Source organism: Thunnus albacares, chromosome 18 (genome assembly GCF_914725855.1).
Source record: "Thunnus albacares chromosome 18, fThuAlb1.1, whole genome shotgun sequence".
NCBI classification, from domain to species: domain Eukaryota; kingdom Metazoa; phylum Chordata; class Actinopteri; order Scombriformes; family Scombridae; genus Thunnus; species Thunnus albacares.
In genome coordinates, this window is record NC_058123.1 from 28574277 (window position 1) to 28596985 (window position 22709).

At 38.2% G+C, this 22709-nt stretch overlaps 2 protein-coding genes across 2 annotated transcripts in view; one reads left to right on the forward strand and one right to left on the reverse strand.

Annotated features, from left to right (window-relative positions):
• Positions 1-7975: 7975 nt before the first annotated feature.
• On the forward strand, positions 7976-14016 carry psmb7 (proteasome 20S subunit beta 7). Its single transcript, XM_044334327.1, has 8 exons — positions 7976-8080; positions 9519-9612; positions 10128-10225; positions 10519-10659; positions 10816-10931; positions 11254-11312; positions 11439-11590; positions 13791-14016. Exons 1-8 carry the CDS (start codon positions 8019-8021, stop codon positions 13900-13902), a joined length of 834 nt encoding a protein of 277 aa, XP_044190262.1. The 5' UTR covers positions 7976-8018; the 3' UTR covers positions 13903-14016.
• A 3163-nt stretch (positions 14017-17179) lies between these two features.
• The window catches only part of nek6 (NIMA-related kinase 6), a 30478-nt gene continuing 24948 nt past the window's right edge, over positions 17180-22709 (reverse strand). Inside the window, exon 10 of the mRNA XM_044333386.1 lies at positions 17180-21051. Coding sequence (XP_044189321.1) covers positions 20941-21051 — 111 coding nt within the window. The 3' untranslated portion in view covers positions 17180-20940. The remainder of the gene's footprint in view (positions 21052-22709) is intronic.

The window sequence follows — 22709 nt, forward strand, 5'->3', positions numbered from 1 at the left end:
CAAATAAGCTTTTAAATACATTTTTACACAGAAGGAGGACTGTGGATTTTGTCCCCCATCACTTACATTGTTTGTTATAAAAATTATGATTACACTGTGTATGAGTGTTACTATTTTATCTATCATGATGAATTGTTCCTGTCTTGTACTGCAACTCTGCAACATCAGCAGACTTATCAGCAAAGGTTAAAGGAAGTTCAGTATTACATTTGTAAAGAGGAAGATGTAGAAATTAGAATTTGTTGGAGACAGGGTGAGACATGTCATCTGGGGGTCAGTTGGACAAGATCCTCCTGGACAGGAGAACTGAAAAACAAACATGACGTTATCTATAAGTCTGTATTTGATAGATTAAGAAAAGAACTGTAACACCCACTTAAAGTGTATAAAACCCTGTGATAAGCGCTCCACTGGGAACCTTTTTCTTTGTAACCTCATCCTGTGTGTTGCACAACGCTCCTTCTTGTACAAGAAAATAAATTCTGTTAAATGTGATACTTCGGTTCCGGTCTCTATTGTTTAATGGTCATTAAAATTTTTTTTTTTAACATTGGTAGTGCATTATGAAGGGATCTTCTAATGGTCAGTATGAACAGGAGGAATGATTACAGCAAGAAAAACATGTGTCAATGTTCATTTGTGCACCTGACTGTTGTTTAAGGACAGATTTGAAAAACTGTGAACCCGTCCTTTAAAAGAGCAATCTGACATTTTGGAAAATATGTTTGCCATCAAACCCAGCATTGAATTTCATCTCAGTGCATCTTATGTAGAGATAGGTAGGGGAAAGAGTTTCCCCTAGTTTAGCATCAAGACTGGAAACAGGGGGAAATTGCTAACATTCAGCATAACAGAAAAACAAAAGCGAAGCTGATCTGTAACAGTGTAAAATGTATTCCTGTTATTTAAAACCATTTATTAGTTTGGTTATGAAAAATTAAATACATTTGAGTTCCAGTAGGTCATATTTTTATATAACCACCAGTAAAATCTCATATTGCTGTTTATGGATGTCATGAGGCCCTACAAAACATGTAGAACAGTTTAAAGACACTATACCGTATGTACAATGCTTAATGTAATTATAAGATCAGTACATGCATAAAGAGCATATACATATCACATGCGTATTCTGTGTATTATTTTGCTGTGTGTTCATTTGACCCATTTTAAACTTTGTATTGATTTATGTGTTGACATTTTGTTCATGAAATGTTTATGAAGTAACTAACAACTTTTCACTTTTAAAGGAATAGAAAGGACATTTATCTCTATCAAAGCATTTTGCATTCAGGAGGTGAATAACTGCACTGCTGTCAGTGATAGAAACCCTGAGGTCAGTAAGAAGTGATGCCCAATCATCAGTTCTCATCTTGCTGGACCTGTCGGCATCCTGTGGGTACAGCGCTGCTCTGCTGTGAGTCCTACTTTACAGGATGATCATTCAAAAAGTCAATGTGTCATTTCCTTTCCATTGGGGTACCGCAAGGATCTGTTCATGGTCCCCTCCTCTAGATTTTTTTACCACTGCCATGATTATGATACACAGTTCTACTGGTCCTTCCTGCTAGACGAACCTATTGTCTCAGCACAGATCTCAGCCTGCCTCAATCAATAATCAGAAGAAACGTCTCCTTCATCTCAATCTAAGACTGAGCTGTTGGTGATCTCAGCCAGGCCCTCTGTTGAGCACATCAATATCCAGTTCCAAAAACATAGATTTGGTTTTAACTTTGGTAAGGACATTTTTCTTTTATCAGACACCGAAAATAAACAGTTGTGTGTGTGCACTTGCTCTCTATCTCTCTTTTCTCTTTCAAGTGCACACATATGCACAAATACATATATGCATACATACATACATTAAGAGCCTGACTGCAAAAAGTTGACCTTACTGATTATTTATTTATACTTCCCCTAAACAGTGCATGCAGTAATAACTTATCCACTCTGAAAAGAGGAGGGATGGGGTTAAATAAATATTTGTCCTAATAGTGTCAAAGAAGATTGGTCTTTGGATTGATTATTAGCTAAGCTCAGCTGTTACTGACACTTCAGTTCTTCTTTAAAAAGGACCTAATGTCTTAATTCACTTATGGGAGGAATTTACCCCAACAGTGATAAAGTTCTTTCATTTATGTCTGACGTTTTCAAATTTGTAATGTTTAAAACATTTAGACTATGAATACTACCCGCTTCAGAGTCACCACTGGTCATTCAACACTGGGTTGCAGGTAATCAACAATGCATAACACCTTGAAGTTGAGGTTTGTCAGATAACCTGAGGAGTATCTCCTTTCACTCTTTACTATAATAACCAACTTTTTTTGCAGGAAACACAAAAGCCTGGCAACTCTGCAAAGATCTAAGATTATGTGGAGTTAAAATGGCAAGATTGTTTGAGATCGGTTAGTAGGAACAATTCAGCAACACCTTAACATTGGTAAGGACATGTCCCAAATCTGTGCCCATGTCCAGCTTTGTTCCACCTCGCTCTGTCCAACAAAGTCTGCTAGAAATCTTGGCTTCACAAAGACCGACTAACTTCCACTGACTATGTTGCATCTGTCACTCGGTCATGTCGCTAACAGGACATAACATCAGAAAGATCAGGCATTATCTGGTGAGAGCGTCTCTGCAGGTTTTGTGTCTTGCGTCAGGTTGAACGTGAACTGAGTGTTGAGGCACTTATTCTTGAAGGCCTCATCAATCTGGCTTGAATTGTACTTCCTTTTGTCCGTTGCTTTGGACAAAAATGTGCACCAAATTATTAAATGTAAATGTAAACTTGAAGCAGGTTGTTTAACTTGCCATGACTTTTCTGGACCCTTGGGGGCAGCAAAGCAAGCTCTAAACACAATACTGACATATTATCACCTTTGAAGCTGATATAGGGAACTTGCTATCAGTTTCCCATTTAGACGTCCAGCAGACACAGAGCATTACTCAGAACACAGAACATTAGCATTCATTCAGTGTTATGTTTGTATTCACCTAATGAATATAAGTCCAATATTCTCTCTGGGCTTCACAAAGAACGTCTGGCTATATAGCTGCTAAATGCTCCATTGTGTTTACCAGCTAGACTCTAACTGGGTCTGTCTGCTGTTCTGGCAGGTAGTGTAAAGTGGCTTTATCAGAGCTTTTTCACTGAAAACAGCTGCTCACTGCTGCTGCTGGAAACCAGGTTGATGAGAGCACTGAGTGAACCAATGTAAAGAGCAAAGATGTAAAAGCTCCGTAGAGCTGAGGGGAACTGCAGAGTGGATTATAATTCTCTGTGGGTTTGTCGCTATCAGTGACCACTTTTCAAGTAGAAGTAGTCATGAGATCCATTGTTAAAGATCTCTTCTAGACATGCTTTAAGATGAATATAAAATATTGTACTCTGAATAATAACTTGTGTCTGATATGGTTTTCCCACAAAAAAAGTTAAATTATCTTGCTAAAATCCTTAAAGGTTTACTATGCGGGATTTCTCAGTTGGTGTCTGTAAACACACAGTGTTCAAAGTTGGCCTCTCCTCCCCAGCTTGACACCAGAGCAAGAGAGAGAGAGAAAAGAAGTGGTCAAGCGAGCTAGAGAATGAATGAAGACAGCAAGCGGCGCCCACATCTCCACACAACCCTGCAGGAAGGTGTCACATTGCTGGATTTTGTGTGAATACAGAGCTTCATCCTGTCTGCTGTGGTCTCTCTGCTCTGCGTGAGTGTAGCTCAGCCCCGCCCTCGGTCAAGCAGACACACAGACCTTCAGCTCTTCATACATCCATGACACAGAGACAGAGAGCAGAGCAGAGCAGACGAGAGAGAGGAGATAGCAATGTAACCTGGTCACTACACTATGAGTCCCAACCTCACACCCTGCATGCTATTATTGGCTGGGGGCTACACACCCACCATCCAAAGGTTGACACCCAGAAGCTTCCCAAACACAGCAAAATAATATAAAAATAAGAAAATACAGGCAGAGGGCAGAGTCTCTGTAAATAAATACACCGCAATACACTTCTAGTGAGTCATAAGTGATGATTGAGAGGGATTATTTTTGTATGAGTCTATACATTGTATCTACTCCATGTCCCTCATTAAATCTTCCAGAAACTATAAATATGCAAATATACTTGATTTCAGAAGTTTAACTGTTTGACACAAGATGTCTCCTAATTAACTGAAAAGTCCATTCTCAATATATGTGCACTGGAGGCTTCAAGTTTCCACATCAATCACACTTTTATACGTTGAATATTGGACCAGAATTGGAAATTGTGATGTCACATAATGCTTATAGACCCACCCCTTAAAACTGGATATTTATTGAGCACATAGAAACATCCCACTTTCGCAGATGAATGTGAAAACAACCTTCCATACTCAAACTTTGCACATACATCATTCTGCACAGTGAAGCTCAAACATTCAACTGTAGGAACAAGAAGAGAAACATATTGTTGAGTGGAGCGGGACTTAAATATAAAAATGTTGCCACTTTAAGTAGCTTTGAATTAAGAAATAAAATGTGTGACATTATGGCATAAACAGTGTCTTCTGTGTCTGTCTTCTTTCATTGTAACTATATGATGCTCATATTGATAAAAAAATATTCAAATCCAAGTCAGAGATTGATTATATCATTATATTACATTACATGTTTGCTGTATAATTTTCCCAAAAACCCAGTCTGACATGTATGGTATTTCAGAAACCTTTGAGATATGGAGTAGAATTAAGGTTAGAATAAAGCTCTGTGAGTTTAAGCAATGTTTAGCCACAAAACGTGAGTTCTGATGGAGCCACTGGTCATCCTTGCAGATATGAAGAGATTAATGATGCTGATGTCAATAGGTGCAGCGTGAACACAAACTTTGGTTTTTGGAAACAAGCTCTAGCTCTTTGCAAATATTTGCAACATATCCCTTCAGAATACATATTACATGCTGTGAAACATGAATCTTGTTATTTAGTCCAAGATAATATATTGGAACATGAAGGCAGTGGATGATGAGAAAACAGACACACTTCCTGCAGATTAAAGTCAGAGCACATTAAACCTTTGTTATCAACCACTGAGATCCCACCGATTACACCTTCAACCACCTGTTTTGTCCACTCTGCTTTAATGAAGGGCTTAATCAACATAATGCACTCATCTTGTTGTGTGGAGGCGCCCTATCTGATCTCGTCCACCTCACTGGAGACCTTGACATCCAGCTGGCATCAAATTGGCATCAGTCCTGTTCAAGGACAAAACAAGGCAGCGTGACTAAATACACACTGATACAGGCCCACAACTGCTTGGGACGAAGCAGTACAGTTAACTTTTTACAGAAAGTGAAAAATAAACACTGTGCAAATATAGTTTAATACTTCACTGAAAAAAAAATAAAGGGATCCTGCTAATATATACTTGTGTGTGTTAGATTGCTTTTCATCAGTAGTTGTGGGAAACAGAGTAAATAACACATGGAATCAAAGAATTACAAAGTTTGTTGCATCAGTACAGCTAATTTAAAGATAGAAATTGTCATTGGTAGCTTGGTTAATTTAGAGTTTTAACAGTTGGTAACACATTTCTCAATACGGAGTTCACTTTTTCAAAACTCTTCACACAGTCAGCACAACAGAAGTCACTACAACTCTCAACTGTTGATCACTATTTATTGTTTTGACACAAGATGCATTCAATGACCACATCTTTCAAAATACATGAACTATTTTGTCACTCAAACTCAACCACCACTAAACCTTTGTGTATTTAGTCCTTTTTTTCTTGCACATGCTTGCGTATTGTCAAACTGTTAAATTTTCATTTTAAATCCTAACACAAAATTACTGTGAATTCTCCTGTAACTTGCTACTTTCCGCTACATCTAAAAGAGAACAGAAAAATAAAAATGCAAAAACTCCTAATTGGGACATACAACACTGAGCTCCTCATTTCATTAGTTGATGACTTTTATGAAAGACTTGTGGCAGGTGAGGAAAGGGGGCAGTTGATACTATATTAGTAAAAACCCAGAGCACCTTGCCAGATTAGAGGATTTTGGATTGCTAATATCAAACTCACCTCATCTGGTCTGTAATTTCACAATGTACTCAATGGTTTTTACATGTCTGATCAATATTCATGACCAGTCACATTGTTATCACTGGTTTTCCATGCAAAAATGTAATTTAAGGCATAAAACTGGTTAAGTCAAGTTAGACTGACATTTGCTACTTTCTGCTACATCTACATCTAAATCTCATTTCATTCCTTGATGATCTAGGCTATATGAAAGACTTGTATCAGGTGAGGCAAGAGGGCAGGTGAGATGAATCCAGAACATTTTGTAATTGACAAAGTGGTGCAGAATGGTTTACAGCCAGTCCTTCCACCTCACTCTCCATTCCTCAACCCCACAGAGGAATTCTTCTCATGGAGATGGAAAGTTTATGACCACCAGCCACATGATCAGATGCAGTGAATGCTGGATGTCTTTCCAAAAGGAGTCTTTCCCAGGTGTATTGCAAGGTGTGATGAGAACTTGTGGCCAAATGCAGAAGACAGGGTTAACTTGCACTCTTGTATTTCTATATCTGTAGCTAGTTTTGTGTCGCATCACTGGAATTACTTTAGTTTAATTTTGTATACTTGGAACTAAAGAACTAAAAAACTAAACTAAAAAATCTAAAAGGAAAGAAAAGAAAAAAAAACATATTGTAGCATTTCTGATTCACTTCTGTGAGATATACTGTAAGGTAGCACCCTCCACTGTGTCTTTTACATCATTGTGTAATGAGTGTTTCTGTTAGGAGACAGATGTTGTCAGTGTTCTGGTACAAGAGATGACCCTGAAATATAGATGAAGTGTTTTGGTTGCATTAGTGCATTTTGGACATCACATCAAGCTGAATGTTTTGAAAAAGTGAACCCAGTATAGAATATTTTTACCTGTCTATCTGCTTTGTTCAACAGGTGGGTCATCAGTACTAACTGGGAACACATGGCGTTGGCGTAAAGCCTGGCTGCACCTAACAGCTTCCTCTCTGCTGCTGCCCTCTCTGCTCCTCCCTACAGGCACCTGTTTTGCTTTGTGTTACCTTAGTTTCTTCTTCTGCAACATGCATATACATCTGTCACCCATGCACACCTTACACAACTGAGTTAAGTCGTTAATTTGTTCAATTTGATTTAATAAATTATCTTTTGTTAAAATTCAACATGGTGTGTCCCCTGTTTGTTGTGGCCAAAGAACCAGGTCACAACAACATGACAATAGATTCTTTGAATAACTCTAAACTAGAGTTAAAAAATAAACTGCCTGGTGCAAGACAATAGTGTTAACTGTGGTTTATAGTCAACAGGTTGAGATTGGAAGAGCACAAAATATGCCTCCGTAAAGATATATTTCATTTCAATGTCATTCATCTTATTGCTGAATATTATTCATCTATTGCACTACAATAGAGCTACTTGCACTACATTACATTTTTTTCTTCTTTTTGTCACAGTTTTGATTTGTATAATATTATCTTTATTTTCACATTCAATAAAAAAGAAAATTGTATTAAATTGTTTATGGTAAAAGAAAAAAAAAAGGTTTTCTGCCCCTTATATTATGTGTAGCATTGTTCCCATTCCTCACACTTTTATCACTGTTCACTTAGATGACTCAAATAGGCCCATATTTAAGTACCCAAAGATGTTCATATGAATGGTGCAGAGCAGCAGGGAGCCAGCAGGGAGCGCTCGAGTTTAAGAGGTCTTTAGGGAGGATAAATGAGATAAATGAGATAAATGAGATAAAGATAACTAACTTCAAGTCAATAGCGTAGCTAATGAACGTGTCCGGATCAGGACAACTGTGGTTAATGGGACCTTTTCGGGGTTTGTTTTGTTGCTATAGAACAAAACATGCGAGTGTGTTATGATTTTCCTCAGCTTTGGAACAATAAAGTACAACTTTACCAAAGGTCCTTAAATGCAGCATCTATAATAAACCGCTTTCTTCACTTCCCGGAAACACATTCACCAAGATGGCGACATTGACAGTGAGCCGGGCACCTCTCGGGGGTTTCAGTTTCGAAAACTGTAAAAGGTAAAGCGCCTTTCAATGGATGGATAATTAGACTGGAATAATAACACCAATGAGTTTTAGAAGTTTTTACCGTTTGAATGCAGACGTTGTGTGTAGTAGATGGCTATTGATAGAGCTTTCCTTGTGATGCTAGCTCACGTTGAGTGACTACTGCCTTCCATACAATGACTCAGGCATTTCTACACGCTAGCATCAAAGTTTAGGTCAACTCAATTTTCACTTAATTAGGAAAATATATGTTTTATAATAGGCATTTAACTAATGTTTATTAGTGACGTTACCGAAACAGAGTAGGTCATTATATTTTATTTAATTTGTTTTTATAAGGAAAGCTACGGGCGGAACGGTGATACTCAGCCCGCTAATGTTAATTGTTAATAAATAACGTTAAAACAACCACACCGCAAACTGCATAGGAAAAAACGGTAAAATACAGAAAACACTGTATGAAGGCAGTATAGAGTAAACATGTTATAAACTAGAAAGCGCTTAGAACTTTAATACAGTTCTACAGTTTATAGTGTTAAGTGTCCTTGTTGGGAGCGTAACGCTGTTCATCAAATGTTCAGTTAAATATAATGAAATGTTATTAGTTAGTTAGTTAGTTTGTTAGTTTCCTCGCTGTAATATTATTTACACGTTAAACGCGAAATGTGTTCCACTGGTTCGAAAAGTCCTTTTAAAAGAAGCATTGATTTAGGTTTCCACAAAATAGAGGCCTTAGAAGGCCTTTTCTATAACTCTTAAATTTTATTCACAAAGGTCTTTAATATTTAGTAGCCTGCAATAATGTTAGTTATAAAATGTTTTTTGTGTATATGATTTTTAGCTAAACCTAGGTTATTGTTTCAGACTGTGACATTAAATGAATGAGTTATTTTTAACTGTTAAATTTATCATCCATTCATCCATTGTTTTTCCTCCTGCTAAATAATTTTAAGTCTTATTATCCATAACGGTTTTGAGTGATATCTTTCATGCTTTGACTCTGAAACAGAAATTAAATAGTCTTGAAATGTCTTAAATGTAACTTGGTGAAGCTGCAGAAGCTGGTTAAAAATAAATAAATTCATATTTAAAAATATAATAATTAATATTATAAATATTTTTAATATACCCAAATGGTCACATCCCATAAAACCTCAAAATCCTAATATGGTTTAAATACGAATATACTTTAATTATCTAATTGTTTATCTTTCTCTCAATGGAACCTTTAAAATCCTAATATAGTATAAATAAGAATATACTCATTGATTTAAAATAGATTGACTTGAGACAGACATGATTTGTCAAAAGTGATGCTCTCTTTGCTATAAATAAAGATGAGTTTAGTAAGTATAGAAATGGAGATGAGTCAATTGATTTTTGTGCCTTTTTAAAAGTGCCTTTTTAAAAAAAAAAATTCTAATTTATTTATTCATTTATTTATTTTTAGAAATGCAGTTTTGGAGGGCGAAGCTAACAAGGTGGGCTACAGCCTGCCTGCTGCTCGTAAAACAGGAACCACCATCTGTGGTGTTGTCTACAAGGTGAGTGGATTATTGTTCATCACACGATGTGAATGCATATTCAAACATACTGCATAAATGGTATTAACACACTGGCCAGCATGCATGCACAGAGTGGTCATGCTGTTCTTTTATTCTGTCCTTTTTTTGCAGTTTGTTTTTCTTTTTCTCCTGGTGGATGTTTTTTCTCAGGAGACATTTATTTATACATAGATAGATAGATAGATAGATAATATCTCAATGGAACCTCAAAATCCTAATATAGCTTGAATAGGAATATACTCATTGACTTAAAATACTTGTTGTAAATTAGTTTTTTAAAAAGCCTCAGGAGACTTGTAGCGGACAGAAAAGCTCAGTGACTTACACCTGCTGAGTTGTCTGAACTTCATTTATTGCTATGCACTTCCCAGCAAATACACAACTACATAGATAACAAAACCTGAAGGTGTCATCAAACAAGCTGATTGTTCCACTTTGCTGGAAAAAAAACAGCATTTACTGAATCTAAATGATGTTTTGTGTCTCTTGTGAAGGACGGCGTCGTCCTGGGAGCTGACACCAGAGCCACTGAGGGCATGGTAGTGGCAGACAAGAACTGCTCCAAGATCCACTACATCTCCCCCAACATCTAGTAAGTGACAGGAGCTCAGGTTTACAGTCAGACAGTTTGGGGAGTTTGTTTGCGTAGCACTCACATTGTGTGAAACATTGAACAAAGAAGAATGTTGGTGACGTGTGTGTATGTGTGTGTGTGTGGGTTCCAGTCACCATCTTCGGTGGTAAAACAAGTATTTGTATTTCCTACACATTAGGGCTTCAAGTAGCTATGTGATTTGCACAGTTTTCTCATTATCAAGCTTGAAATGATGGAGTTGAGATGTTGCACACCTCACAGACTACTATCTAATTGTGTTTATTGTCCAGCTGCTGTGGAGCAGGAACAGCTGCAGACACAGAGATGACCACTCAGATCATCTCCTCCAACCTGGAGCTGCACTCCCTCTCTACAGGCAGACTGCCACGCGTGGCCACCGCCAACCGCATGCTCAAGCAAATGCTCTTCAGGTACGTTCCTCAGTCTGTATCAGTATACAACATGTCGAGGGACTTAACACAAAGTGTCACATACTCCCAAATGAGTCGTAGTTTTATTTTAGAGTTGGTCTTAACAAGTTAGAAAGTGTCAGATATGAGCGTGCGTGTGTGTGTGTGTGTTTTCAGGTATCAGGGCTACATCGGGGCTGCTCTGGTCCTGGGTGGAGTGGACTGTAACGGTCCTCACCTCTACAGCATCTACCCTCATGGCTCCACTGACAAGCTGCCCTACGTCACCATGGGTCAGTCTCAACACAAACATGAACACCACTGTTCTCTACATGCTTCTCAGATTTCAGTCACAATCTTGATGGGTTAACAGTTGTCAGTTTTGTTGTTTATCACCATGATGGAACATAATTTGAATCGGGGTTAGTGCATTAGCACTGCAGAGATTTACTTGTTATACCAACATTATTATGGAAACGAGGTTTAAGGACATCTGACTTAATAGTGTCTATAGAATCAGATCTATAGTCTTTAGACAACAGCCATGCTGGTGAAAACACGGCTGATGTCAGGTGGATGATGTAATGAAGCAGCTTTTCTTTATCTTCTCTAAAGGCTCCGGGTCTCTGGCTGCTATGGCAGTGTTTGAGGATCGCTACAAGCCTGAAATGGAGGCAAGTACAACCTGCCACTCACATGTAATTCATTCCTAAGAAGCAGGTCTGCTTTGACTTGTTAATCATTGGAGCATAAATGATGTTAAATGTGTTTTTGTTTTTTTTGTTTTTTTTTACTGAAAGGAGGAAGAGGCCAAGCAGCTGGTGCGTGACGCCATCGCTGCAGGTATCTTCAATGACCTGGGCTCCGGCAGCAACATTGACCTGTGTGTTATCACCAAGAGCAAGGTGGACTACATCCGGCCCCATGATGAGGCCAACAAGAAGGGGGTCAGGTGAGGAAAAACACTGGTTTACCTTATTTCATCCATATTATTCTCCTCTGACTCCCAACAAACAACCTGGGTATTATTTTTGTATCTGTATGACATTTTCTCACTTTAATTTAGCGTTGTGGGGATTAGACTTAAAATCACTGATTTTGAAAGTGAGCAAACACACCGGGGTCTGTGTAAGAACTCTTTGAGTTTTCATTTCCAGAAACAGAGATGACTGTAACTTGAGTCAGTGAAAGTGTGAACTTTCTCCCTGTGTCTCCACCTGTAGCAGCTCAGTCATTCTGTGTCAAACCACAGAAGGTTGTGATTTTATTCAAACTTTGTTTATATCATGAACGGCTCCCAAAACCAATGCCTGTAAAATATTTTTGTACAGATCCTCTGTTTTCATATTTTTTTCAGCCCCTGGATATTATTTCGTTTTTATAGCCTCAAAAGTGCCTTATCTGGAAAGCCATGTTTGGGCACGAACAAACTCTTTCCTCATTGAATTCAAATGTGCTGTATCAGGATAGGTATCGTTATCATCCAGCCATAATGACCTATAATAAGAAAATATGGATTTCTTTACTCCAACCAGTATTCCAGAGGTTGGGACACATGGAAGTACAGATAATAAGGGAAGACCCTGCTTCTTCATTATAGAGAGTTAAAACAATGCCTATGTGTATTTATCTATGAAGGGAACATGGAAGGACACTTTGTATACTAAATCACCTTACATCAAGCTATATACCATTTCTGTCCTATGAAAATGACCGAAAAATGCTACCACACCTTGTTTTATTCATAATATCTTCATGTCCGTCAGTGGTAGAGACTTCAAATATTGGCACAAATTAATAAAAGCTTGTGTTTGAAGAACAATAATGATTGATACCATGTGGGTTCATAATACCCTCAATATCATGCTCGTTTAGGAATTTTGCACTTTTTTTCCAAATCTAGGGCCTTATAGAAAATCAATGGGCATGAAGTATAAACATTTAATGGTTCAGTCATACTGAGAACATGTTTGTCTTCCATCCTACAAAGTTTGGTGAGGCTAGGAACAATACTTCTCAAGATATTAACTAAACATGGCTTCCCAGATAAGGCTTTTTTTTGAGAGTGTGAAAATTTAAAAAAATATCAAGGGCCTAAAAAAATTGGACTTGAACAAAAATATTTTACAGGCCTTAAATTTGGGACCCAATTATTATAAAGACAAACTTTAAACAACGCTGTTACATTTCCTCCTTAATACATCAAACATCAGTAATGTGCAGAGTTTCATGTCAGGACTGTGTTTAACTGTTTAACTGTGATTATATGTAAATACTCCTGAACCGACAGCAAAGACTTCCAGAGTTTAAAACACTCTTCACTTTTTAACAGCATTTCAGCGACTGTATTTCCTCTGACTGTACTGTCATTAAATACTTTTAGCCAAGATTAATATATAATATATATACTTATACTTACTCACAGTTTGCATCTAGACAAGTTTTCAACTGCAGATTAAAATGGTCATGACTGGATGGGACTGAGCTTACAATAGCAGGTCTTATATGTTATCGTATCTTATATGTATTTCATCCTCAGTTGCTGCCAGCTGTATTTATACACCGGATTACAGATTCAGATTCCACCTCAATAACTATGTTTTTAAAAAATAATGTATAATATACAGTAAAATTCCAGCACTTTATCATCAGTATTGATAATTGATTAATTGTTGGAGTCAACAGTTTTATCTGTGATATAAGGAATGCATGTTTATAGCGGTACATTGCATGTCATCTCACATCATTACAGAGCATGTTGTAACATGTGACTCATTGACTTTACCATCACTTGATGAACTTGTGGATGACTTGTTGTCTTGTTGCTTGTTCTGCTTGAAGAGTATTTGAGCTTGAAGCCTCTCAGCTGTGAGTACTGAAGTGTATTTTGGTATCAGTCAACAGCCGCCGCCTCTCTCACTCATCTGTAATTAGAACTAACCAAGTGTTTATATGGATGGACTTGGCTTGCTCACATCACATAATGTGCATGGCTGTCTCTGCTGGATAGTTGTGTGAAGTGGTGTGCTGTGCTGATGAAGATAAACTCTCTGAGACGTGTGGAACCACAATAAACAAGCCCAAACAAAGATTTATTGAATGTAACTGATGGGTTTAAGTGAAACTTACTCTTCTCCTTCTCCCTGATCTAGAGCTGGGGATTACAAATACAAAAGAGGAACCACCGGTGTCTTGACGAAGGTGGTGACCCAGCTGAACTTGGACGTGGTGGAGGAAACTGTACAGACGATGGACACCTCCTAAAATACTTGTACATTCTATTTCTTGATTTAACTTGCCCCCTCAACACTATCCCTCAGAATTCCTGTCCCAAATAGCATGTTTTTCCATGGTTTACAATAAAAGTGTTCGAGTTCACGTTTTTGTTCATTACTGTGTTTAAGTAGTTTGACTCGACAGTTTTATTTGTGGCTCAACAACTTTAAAGACAATTTAAAAAAGTCCACTTGCATGAAAAGCTGCTTGCAGAACTGTAAATTAGTCAGAGATGCCTGTTGTGAGGTTGAACATAGTTAAACCAATTATCAGAACAAAAGGTAGAAACAGCTAACAGTTTAAGATGATTTTTTTGGGGCATTTTAGCCTCTTTTGTATAGGTTGACCACAGAGGAACAGACAGGAAATCAACCCAAAGATGTTGCATTGATATGATATGCATCTTCATCACTAGGCCACCAAGATGTCCATTATAACAGTTTCTAGCACAAAAAAGAATAATTTCCTGATATTAAATTCATTGTCTGTATTGGTAGAAACCAAGTTTCAAAATAATCTTGAATAGAGCTGCACAGTGTTGGTCTGTTATTTAATTGCAAATACACAATGTTAAAACATATTTCCAACTTGATCCCAATTCATTCCAAAATGGTATCAAGTATCGCTGATCAGATCAGCTGTTAGTTCCATATGAGATTTCAAAATACTAGTAACCAGGTTTCTGTTGAGGAACAGTTTGACCTTTGAATCCTGTCTTTATTGACTTTAGCTTACAGCTCTAGATTCCAGCAAGCAAACATCGGGACAAGGAGAGAGGTTCATATTCATTATTACTGAAACTGAATGAAACACGTCTGTCCAGCAGGGCAGTGCCGCAGTATGTCAAAGTAGCCACTTGTCCACAACCATGCCAGCAGAGACCAGAGGAGCTTGGTTCTATATTTTGAAGTGTGAAGGGAGTGATATAAGCTCTGTGAAAGAATTTCAACTGTATACCTCTGAGTCTGACTGACTTGGATATGTCTCTCCAGAGGTGAGTGAAACTCCTAAATCTTGTTCTTGTTGGGACAAAGTCTGAATGTTGAGATTAGAGGAGTCAATCAACATCCTATACAGACCCGAGACAGTACCTGTGGCAGAGGTCTCACCATTAAGATCATTGGGAAATCTGTAGAAAATGGATCTTAATGAGGCATACTGTAAGACAGTGCTTATGTTGAATTTCAAATAGTAAAATCTCTGATTCTCTATGATTTGTGGAAAGTCTAATAACAGTTTGACAGAATGCTAATCTTTTTATGAACTTTATATCACATGAGAACTTCTAGCTCTGTGGGTGGAACAAGATGATACCACAGTGAGGATGAAGAGGTCAATTTATTTCTTGTCCTTTACAAGATCCTCCAGCCAGTCCCAACTACCTTTGTTTCTATCCTTCTAGCCCCAAATCAGCAGATATCTGCTATTAAATGCAAGCTAATACAAATACGCCCTCTTTCTCTTGACAGTGATTTTTTTGTGATTGATTTTAGGCTTTTTGTCCTTCCACCAAAAAACACCCTGTTTAATATCAATAATAATAATACATTTAATTTGTACTGCACTTTTCATTTGCAGTGAATCTCAAAGTGCTACAGCGCTAAACACATATAAGCTATAACAAAGAGAAAGCCTTCCTGAATAGAAAGGTTTTTAGGTGTTTTTTAAAATAGACTAGGGTCTGTGCTGCCCTCAGATGGTTAAGAAGGCTGTTCAACAAGCTTGGTGCAGCAGAGCACGGTGTGGAGCTTGGTACTGAGGGCCTGAAGGAGACAGGGAACCGGTGCAATGAAGACAGAATTGGTGTTATATGTTTGTGTTTTCACGCTCTCATCAGGATCCTGGCAGTGCTGCACTGAATGTACTGGAGCTTCTCAGTGCTTCTGCCAGGGATCCCTGTGAAGAGCACGTTGCATTAGTCCAGTGTTGAGGAGATAAAGGAACAGAAGTTTCTCTGACAGGGTTAGAGAGGGGCGCAGTTTAGAGATGCTTCTGAGATGGTAGTAAGAGGTTTTTCACAGATGTCTTATATGGTCATCAAAAGTCAGTTGAGGGTCAAACCTAACATCCAGATTAGTGACTGAGGAGGAAAGGAGATGTCCTAACTGTCAAAGGTGAGATGAGGTATGGAGGATGACCAATAGGGGGAGCTTCAGTTTTGCTGCTGTTTAACTGGAGGAAATTTGTGCTCATCCAGTCCTTTATCTCCATTATACTTTCATTTATATTATTAAACTAAGATTTTGGAATATACAAAAGAACATAAGAAAATAATAAGTTAATCCTGTGAGAATGTAACTACAGTCAAATTCGTCTAATGGGCTCTGAGCCCTACAAAAACGCGGGTGATCTACACTCCACACTGTACCTGAACGCATCCATTTATAGTCCCACTAGCTTCTCCGTCCTGTCCTCTACTCTGTTTGTCGGTGTTTGTGTTTAGCTTAGTTTGTCTTCTCCTCTCCTCCTCCTCTCAACCAGCAGCAGAGCGAGGAAGAGGAGGACAGGATGAAGATACTGACTGATGTCTTTGTTCTTCATTCTTTCTAAACTTCATTCAGTATTTCGATGTCATGAATATTATTTATTTTACTGACATTTTTGATATCTTCCCAGTGAGATATTATTGAATTTATATAGTGACTCTGCTGGTGGAAAAACTACTGTTGCTGCTGTAGAGACAATATTTTGTCATATTTAAATTATAAATCTATTCTAATCCTGTTCTGAATTTGACAGCTGGTTAGTGGCTGCAGCCTGACTACGGGAGGATGAGAAAATCACTGTTCAGATCATCCACTATAAGCCTGTTTCACAAATGTTTTGAGATTATTTTCTATGGCACACAGTGTGTGTGTTTTTTAAATAAATATTGCAATGATAATGGTCCAAAATAATGTGAACATGCATATTTTTTAGTCAAATAATATTTTCTTGGAGGAGGACTGACTAAAACCCCAGTGGGTCTTTGACCTGCTTATTTTATTTGAACTCTCTGCCAGACTGCTGTAGGTCTGATTATTTAATCAACTGGATAACGTCATAAAGCAACAATCATATTATAACATTGAGGTTTTGCTACTTATCTGTTTTGATATCACTGTAAACAGGATATTTTGGGGTTGGGATATTCAATGACATCACCTTGGGTTCTGTGAAACTGTGATGGGTATTTTTTGCTATTTTCTATCACATGCATGCACAAATTTTTCATCTTTAATTTCCAGATCATTTTTACTACAAACACAAAAGGAGGCACTTAAAAGTGAGTCCACACAGAGCAAAATTTAATGTCTTGTTGCACAGAAAAGTACAGTTGGTAGAAACATGGCACAATACTTTGGAGTGAAAAGTCACAATTCAATAAGTACAGTAGATGGAACAAGAAGACATGTGCACAGGATATACAGTAAGTTGTCTAAATATGATGCAAACTCAAAACTTCCACCCTTCCTACGAATGCAAAACATTTACCTTACACTTTTTTTTTTTTTTTTTTTATCAGCATAGAACAAAAGTTGTCATTAACAAATTGATTAAAATAACTGTCAACCATTCTGTGTGGTAAGGCACTGTTTGATATCATTTATAAAAATATTCTTGTTCAGTACTATCTGTCAAAATGACTTTCACAGCATCTCATTTCTATGATGTTCACAGTAACAATGGTCTATATTTGCACATAGAAATACTTTGAACAAATGGCATTCTGGGATTGAACATCACATAAAACTGAAATCTTATGCAACATCTTTGGAACACTAGAAAAATAAAATAAAATAAAAAAACACCCACCACCATGGCACGCACTGTTATTCTTTTTTTTTTTTTTTTTTTAACTTTGTGTGAGTGTATTTAGATTTGTAATAAGCAGATACTGCTGCACTGGATATTGTGGAATTTCTTCAGTTTCCAGGGAGAAGGGATGATGATGATGATTTCAGTTCTAAATTCCTTTTTATTACAAAGCTCACCTTTAATCTTCACTCAGACAAAAGATGGTTGATGAAGCAAGTTTTTCTTTCCTTCTTAATTCCACTATCAACACTGAAAATGATATGCAAAAATCTAAGCATTTAGGCAACATAAAAAGCGACACAAATTCAAACTATAACTCACGGCTAAAAGGATGAAGTCAGAGGTCGGCACAGTTTGTGAGTAATTAGTTCACACAACGGGACTGGGCAATAAGAAAAGTTGAAGTCCAGTCTTTTTCAAATATTTTGACAAACAGAAGCCAAGAGCAGCTATGGTGGATGATGATGATGATGATGATGATGATGATGATGATGATGATGATGATGATGATGATAAATTTTTCTAGGCCCGCTGTCTGAAGATCTCAACTTTTCTCTTACTTTACATCTATAAAGTTGGGGGAATTGCGAAACTGAACTGAAGCAGCAGGGGCCGAGGTATGCTGATGCTTTGTCTTGTCTTTATGAATTGAGTTCCACACTGTCCTCTACATTTCCCAAAATGCAACGGAATTATATCTTTCGTTAGACCCCACTTGGCTGGTAAACATCCTGTGTTTCAAATTCTACATCCCTAGTTTGTAAAAGAGACATTTATAGTCTCCATAGCCAAGCTGAGATAACCCTGATGACATCACTGTGACATCATCAGGGTTATTTTTTCAGACTCCTGCAGAATACTGATTGGCCAGAAGGTGCATATTGTACACAGAAAACAGTATGGCTCTGATGCAGTGTCCTCATCAGTGCTTTTCTGCATGTTTGAGTATGTTGAGAACAACAGTGAAACACAAACTATTGGTTCAAAATAAAAATACTTAAAGCCACTTGCCAACAATCAAGCAGGATAATACATTATCGCTGTATATAGGAATTAGTCAGCTTTATTTCACCTGCAGCTGGTTCAAAATGCAGCAGCGAGACTCCTCACTGGTACCACGAAGACAGACCACATCCCCCCTGCACAGGCCTCTCCTCACTGGTTACCAGTAAAGTACAGAATTGGTTTTAAGATTTTTTATCTGTTTTTAAAGCACTGCATGGACTGGCACCAGGTTACATCTCGGTTAGCCTCTCATTAGATCCCCACCCCCTCAACTGATATTTTTAAAACCTGTCTTAAGACCCATTTCTTATCTTCCGCCTTTTAATAGTCATCATGAACACATGAATGGTCACACTCTGTTTTTATTTAATTTATTCATTTTCTTTCCCCATTAATTATTGGTTCTCTGTGCAATGCTGTTGTGTTTATTATTTCTTTTATTGTACACATTCATTTTCCCCTCGAGCACAATCACCAGTTCTGCAGTTCCCCTCAGCTCTACACAGCTTTTTAGCCTCTTTTAGTTGATTGTTTTGTTTTTCTGGTCTGTAAATGCTCATCAAGTTGGTTTTCAGCAGCAGCAGACAGCTGTTTTCAGTGACAAAGTTCTGATGAACCCACTGTACACTGCCTGCCCAGCAGTAAACAAACACAGACAGTAGGCCTACATAGATCTAGATAACTCCAGAGAGCTCTGAGGTCTAAACAGGCACTTTTGGCAGGTACCAGATATACGTCACACTACCAGACACTTGGGTGGGTGTTAAGACAGAACTAAAGTTAGCAACTAGCTGGTGAACATAGTGGATCATCTAGTGGCTAAAGAGCCAGATATTTTTGTCGGGAGTTGGCGGAGACCAAAACTTTATAAAATCTATCACTGTTTTGTTTGCAGCTGGTTGTGCTGCCCCCAAGTGGCCAAAAAATCAATAAATGCAACTTTAAAGATCATTAAAAACATTCTGCATTGTTGACCATGGAAATAGTAGTTTGACAAAATAATTTTGACTCAAGCTTTTTCCAGAGCTTTCAACTACATCTGACAGTCATTTGTCAAAGCTGTAAGTGACAACTGAAACTACCGCTAATGGAGGCTGTGAGATGTGGTTGAAAGCTCTGGAAGAAGCTAGTAAGCAGACACTGAGTCCAGATTATTTTGTCATAAAATACATTATTTGGGGAAAACAGGCCGTAAAAACCTAAATATGAGCTGTGAAGTAATGACGTGATTATGTTGAGATAACAGGGCTAGAAAAGCTTTAACCACCAGTCTCTCTGGCTTCCATAGAGAACACCTTCTTATGATAGAAATAAATGACTGCAAGCTAATAGAAATCATTCTCAGAGAAATGTGACTCAGTAATTAATAAGTATTTAGTACATGTCCATTTAGACCCCTTAACTATGTACTTAAATTGACAGTATAAAAGAAAATGTATTACTATGATATGATATGATGTGATTACTATGATAGACGATAGATAATAAATATTCAAATTGCCCAGCTCTACTGCACACACTTTACCTGAAACACAGGGTATGAACTTGGAATGCAACCCCTGTGGAGTTATACAAAAAATAAGCTTAGAGAAACCTGTGACGTCATCATGGTGAGACACAAATCTCTCTCAGTAAATGCAGTCGCCTCTCATATATATATAGAACAAGTGCGCTTTAGTAAACTCCACTTCCCATGAGTGCTACACCACTAACACACCTCTTCACATCCTCGATGAGAAGAAATGCGAAGCCATGAGAAGTTTCTCCGTGAGAAGCGAGCTTGTGACCGGAAGGTCGGTTCAATCCCTGGACTGGCAGGATAAATCTGGGTGGGGTAAACGAAAAAGAAGAAGAACTTGCCCCTCCTCATTACCACCACTGAGGTGCCCTTGAGCAAGGCCCTTAACCCCAAGTGCTCCAGTAGAGCTGCTCAGTGGTCGGCAGATCAGACTGTGGCTGTACTGAGCAGCTTCCAGGTGTGTGTAACTGTGTGAATGTGATCAGGGTGTTCCTGCAAAAGAGAGGCTTCCTCTCAGTGAAACTTCCCTGAATAAATAACGGTTAAAAAAAAAGAGTGGGTGTTTGGACGTCTGAACATCACAGTCCACTTGTACAAGTCTTTCCATGGTTTCCTCCTGACGAGATGAAGGTAAGGCAAATAAGACCAGATGGAGCTCACATCTAGTGGTTTAAGGTCCTCAGACTGAGCAGAGGGGATGGTGCTCAGGTGCTGGAAGTCCACATGTGCATCTGTTTGGCGATCTGAAGCACGAATACAATGTCTGGCCGCTGGTCTGGGACTGGGTTGATGCACATGCTTACCAGGTCCCGCAGCTGTGAAAAGTGGGCTTGATTAGAAAGGATGAGACTGGTTTTATTCTATATTCTTCCCATGAAAGGACCAAAACAAACTATTTTAAAAAGGAGGAAATATTGCATTTGTTGGGGACTATTTTCCACGGTGGATGAATTAACATTTGGTGCTCTATTGAGTGTTTCTGGCAGCAGGACGGTGTGTGTGTGTGATTAAGTCACAATAAACTACAGTGTGTGTGCTCATGGTGATGAAGGAACATGTCACCCAGTGCAGCAGTGTGACTCACTGATATGTTTTTAATAGTTTTTGGACAACAATGGTCTATGGCACAGAGGAATAAGATATATGAGGCTTTGATAGACACACAATACTTAATTAATTTGTTGATGGTTTGGGTCTGTAAATGAGATTTGTTGATTCCAATAAAAAAAGAAAGAGGCTAGGAGACAGTAATTTAGTTTGTTCCATTCAAAGGGAATGGATTTATGGGCAATTAGATATGTAGCAATATCCACAGCTAGATGCCCAGAGCGTCCCACTTGTGGCTCTGCTGCTATCTGGGTCTATTTTTGCCACAGCTACTTGCGTCTCTGAAGCGTCAATTTACCAGTTAAAGGACAGGTTCACAATTTTGTGGTGTCCAAATGAATATTAAAACATGTTTTTCTTGCTGTAATTCCTCCTGTTCATACTGACCATTAGAAGATCCCTTCATTCACTTACAATGGAAGTGATGGGGGACAAAATCCACAGTTCTCTTTCTGTGCAAAAATGTATTTAAAAGTTTATCTGAAGCTAATATGAAGCTTTAGTCATCCAGCTCAACAGGGAAACACTGTCTGAGGAAACATAAAGAGGCAATTTGTTAAAAAGACTGTAAATGTGTCAGATATCCACTTGATATGACTAACTCAGACTGCTGAAGCCTCATATAAGCTTCAGATCAACTTTTAAATGCATTTTTGCACAAAATGACAGTGTGGACACACTGTAGATTTCAACTTATACTTTAAGGTACATAAATGCTTATACAGATGGGTGACAAGTTAAAAGAAAAACTGGTACAGGTCTGAATGCTTGATCCCTACAGCGAGGGGATCTGGTGGCTCTGTTATGCTTTGGGGAGCATTTTGCTGGCATGGTTTGGGTCCACTTGTCCCCTTAGAGGGAAGGATCACTGCGGATCAATACAAAGTTGTTCTGAGTGATCACCTTTATCCTATGATGAAACATTTCTATCCTGATGGGAGTGGTCTCTTCCAGGATAAAAATGCTGCCATCCATAGGGTACGAGGGGTCACTGAATGGTTTGATGAGTATGAAAATGATGTGAATCATATGCTATGGCCTTCACACTCTCCCAGCTATGGGAGATTTTGGACCACTCCACCACCATCATCAAAACACCAGATGAGGGAATATCTTTTGGAAGAATGGCGTTCATCCCTCCAGTAGAGGTCAGAGACTGTATAATCAATGCCAAGGTGCACTGAAGCTGTTCTGGTGGACACTTAATGTTGATTTTTCCTTTAATTTGTCACCCGTCTGTATCGCTCAGCAGTTGATTTACAATTAATGATGCATTTTATTTGTTATTGACATTGTGAAGCAGGGAGAGGGAGAGAGAGAGCGTGAAGGCGAAAGAGAATGAAAAAGTGAAAGAGGGAGTCCTGCT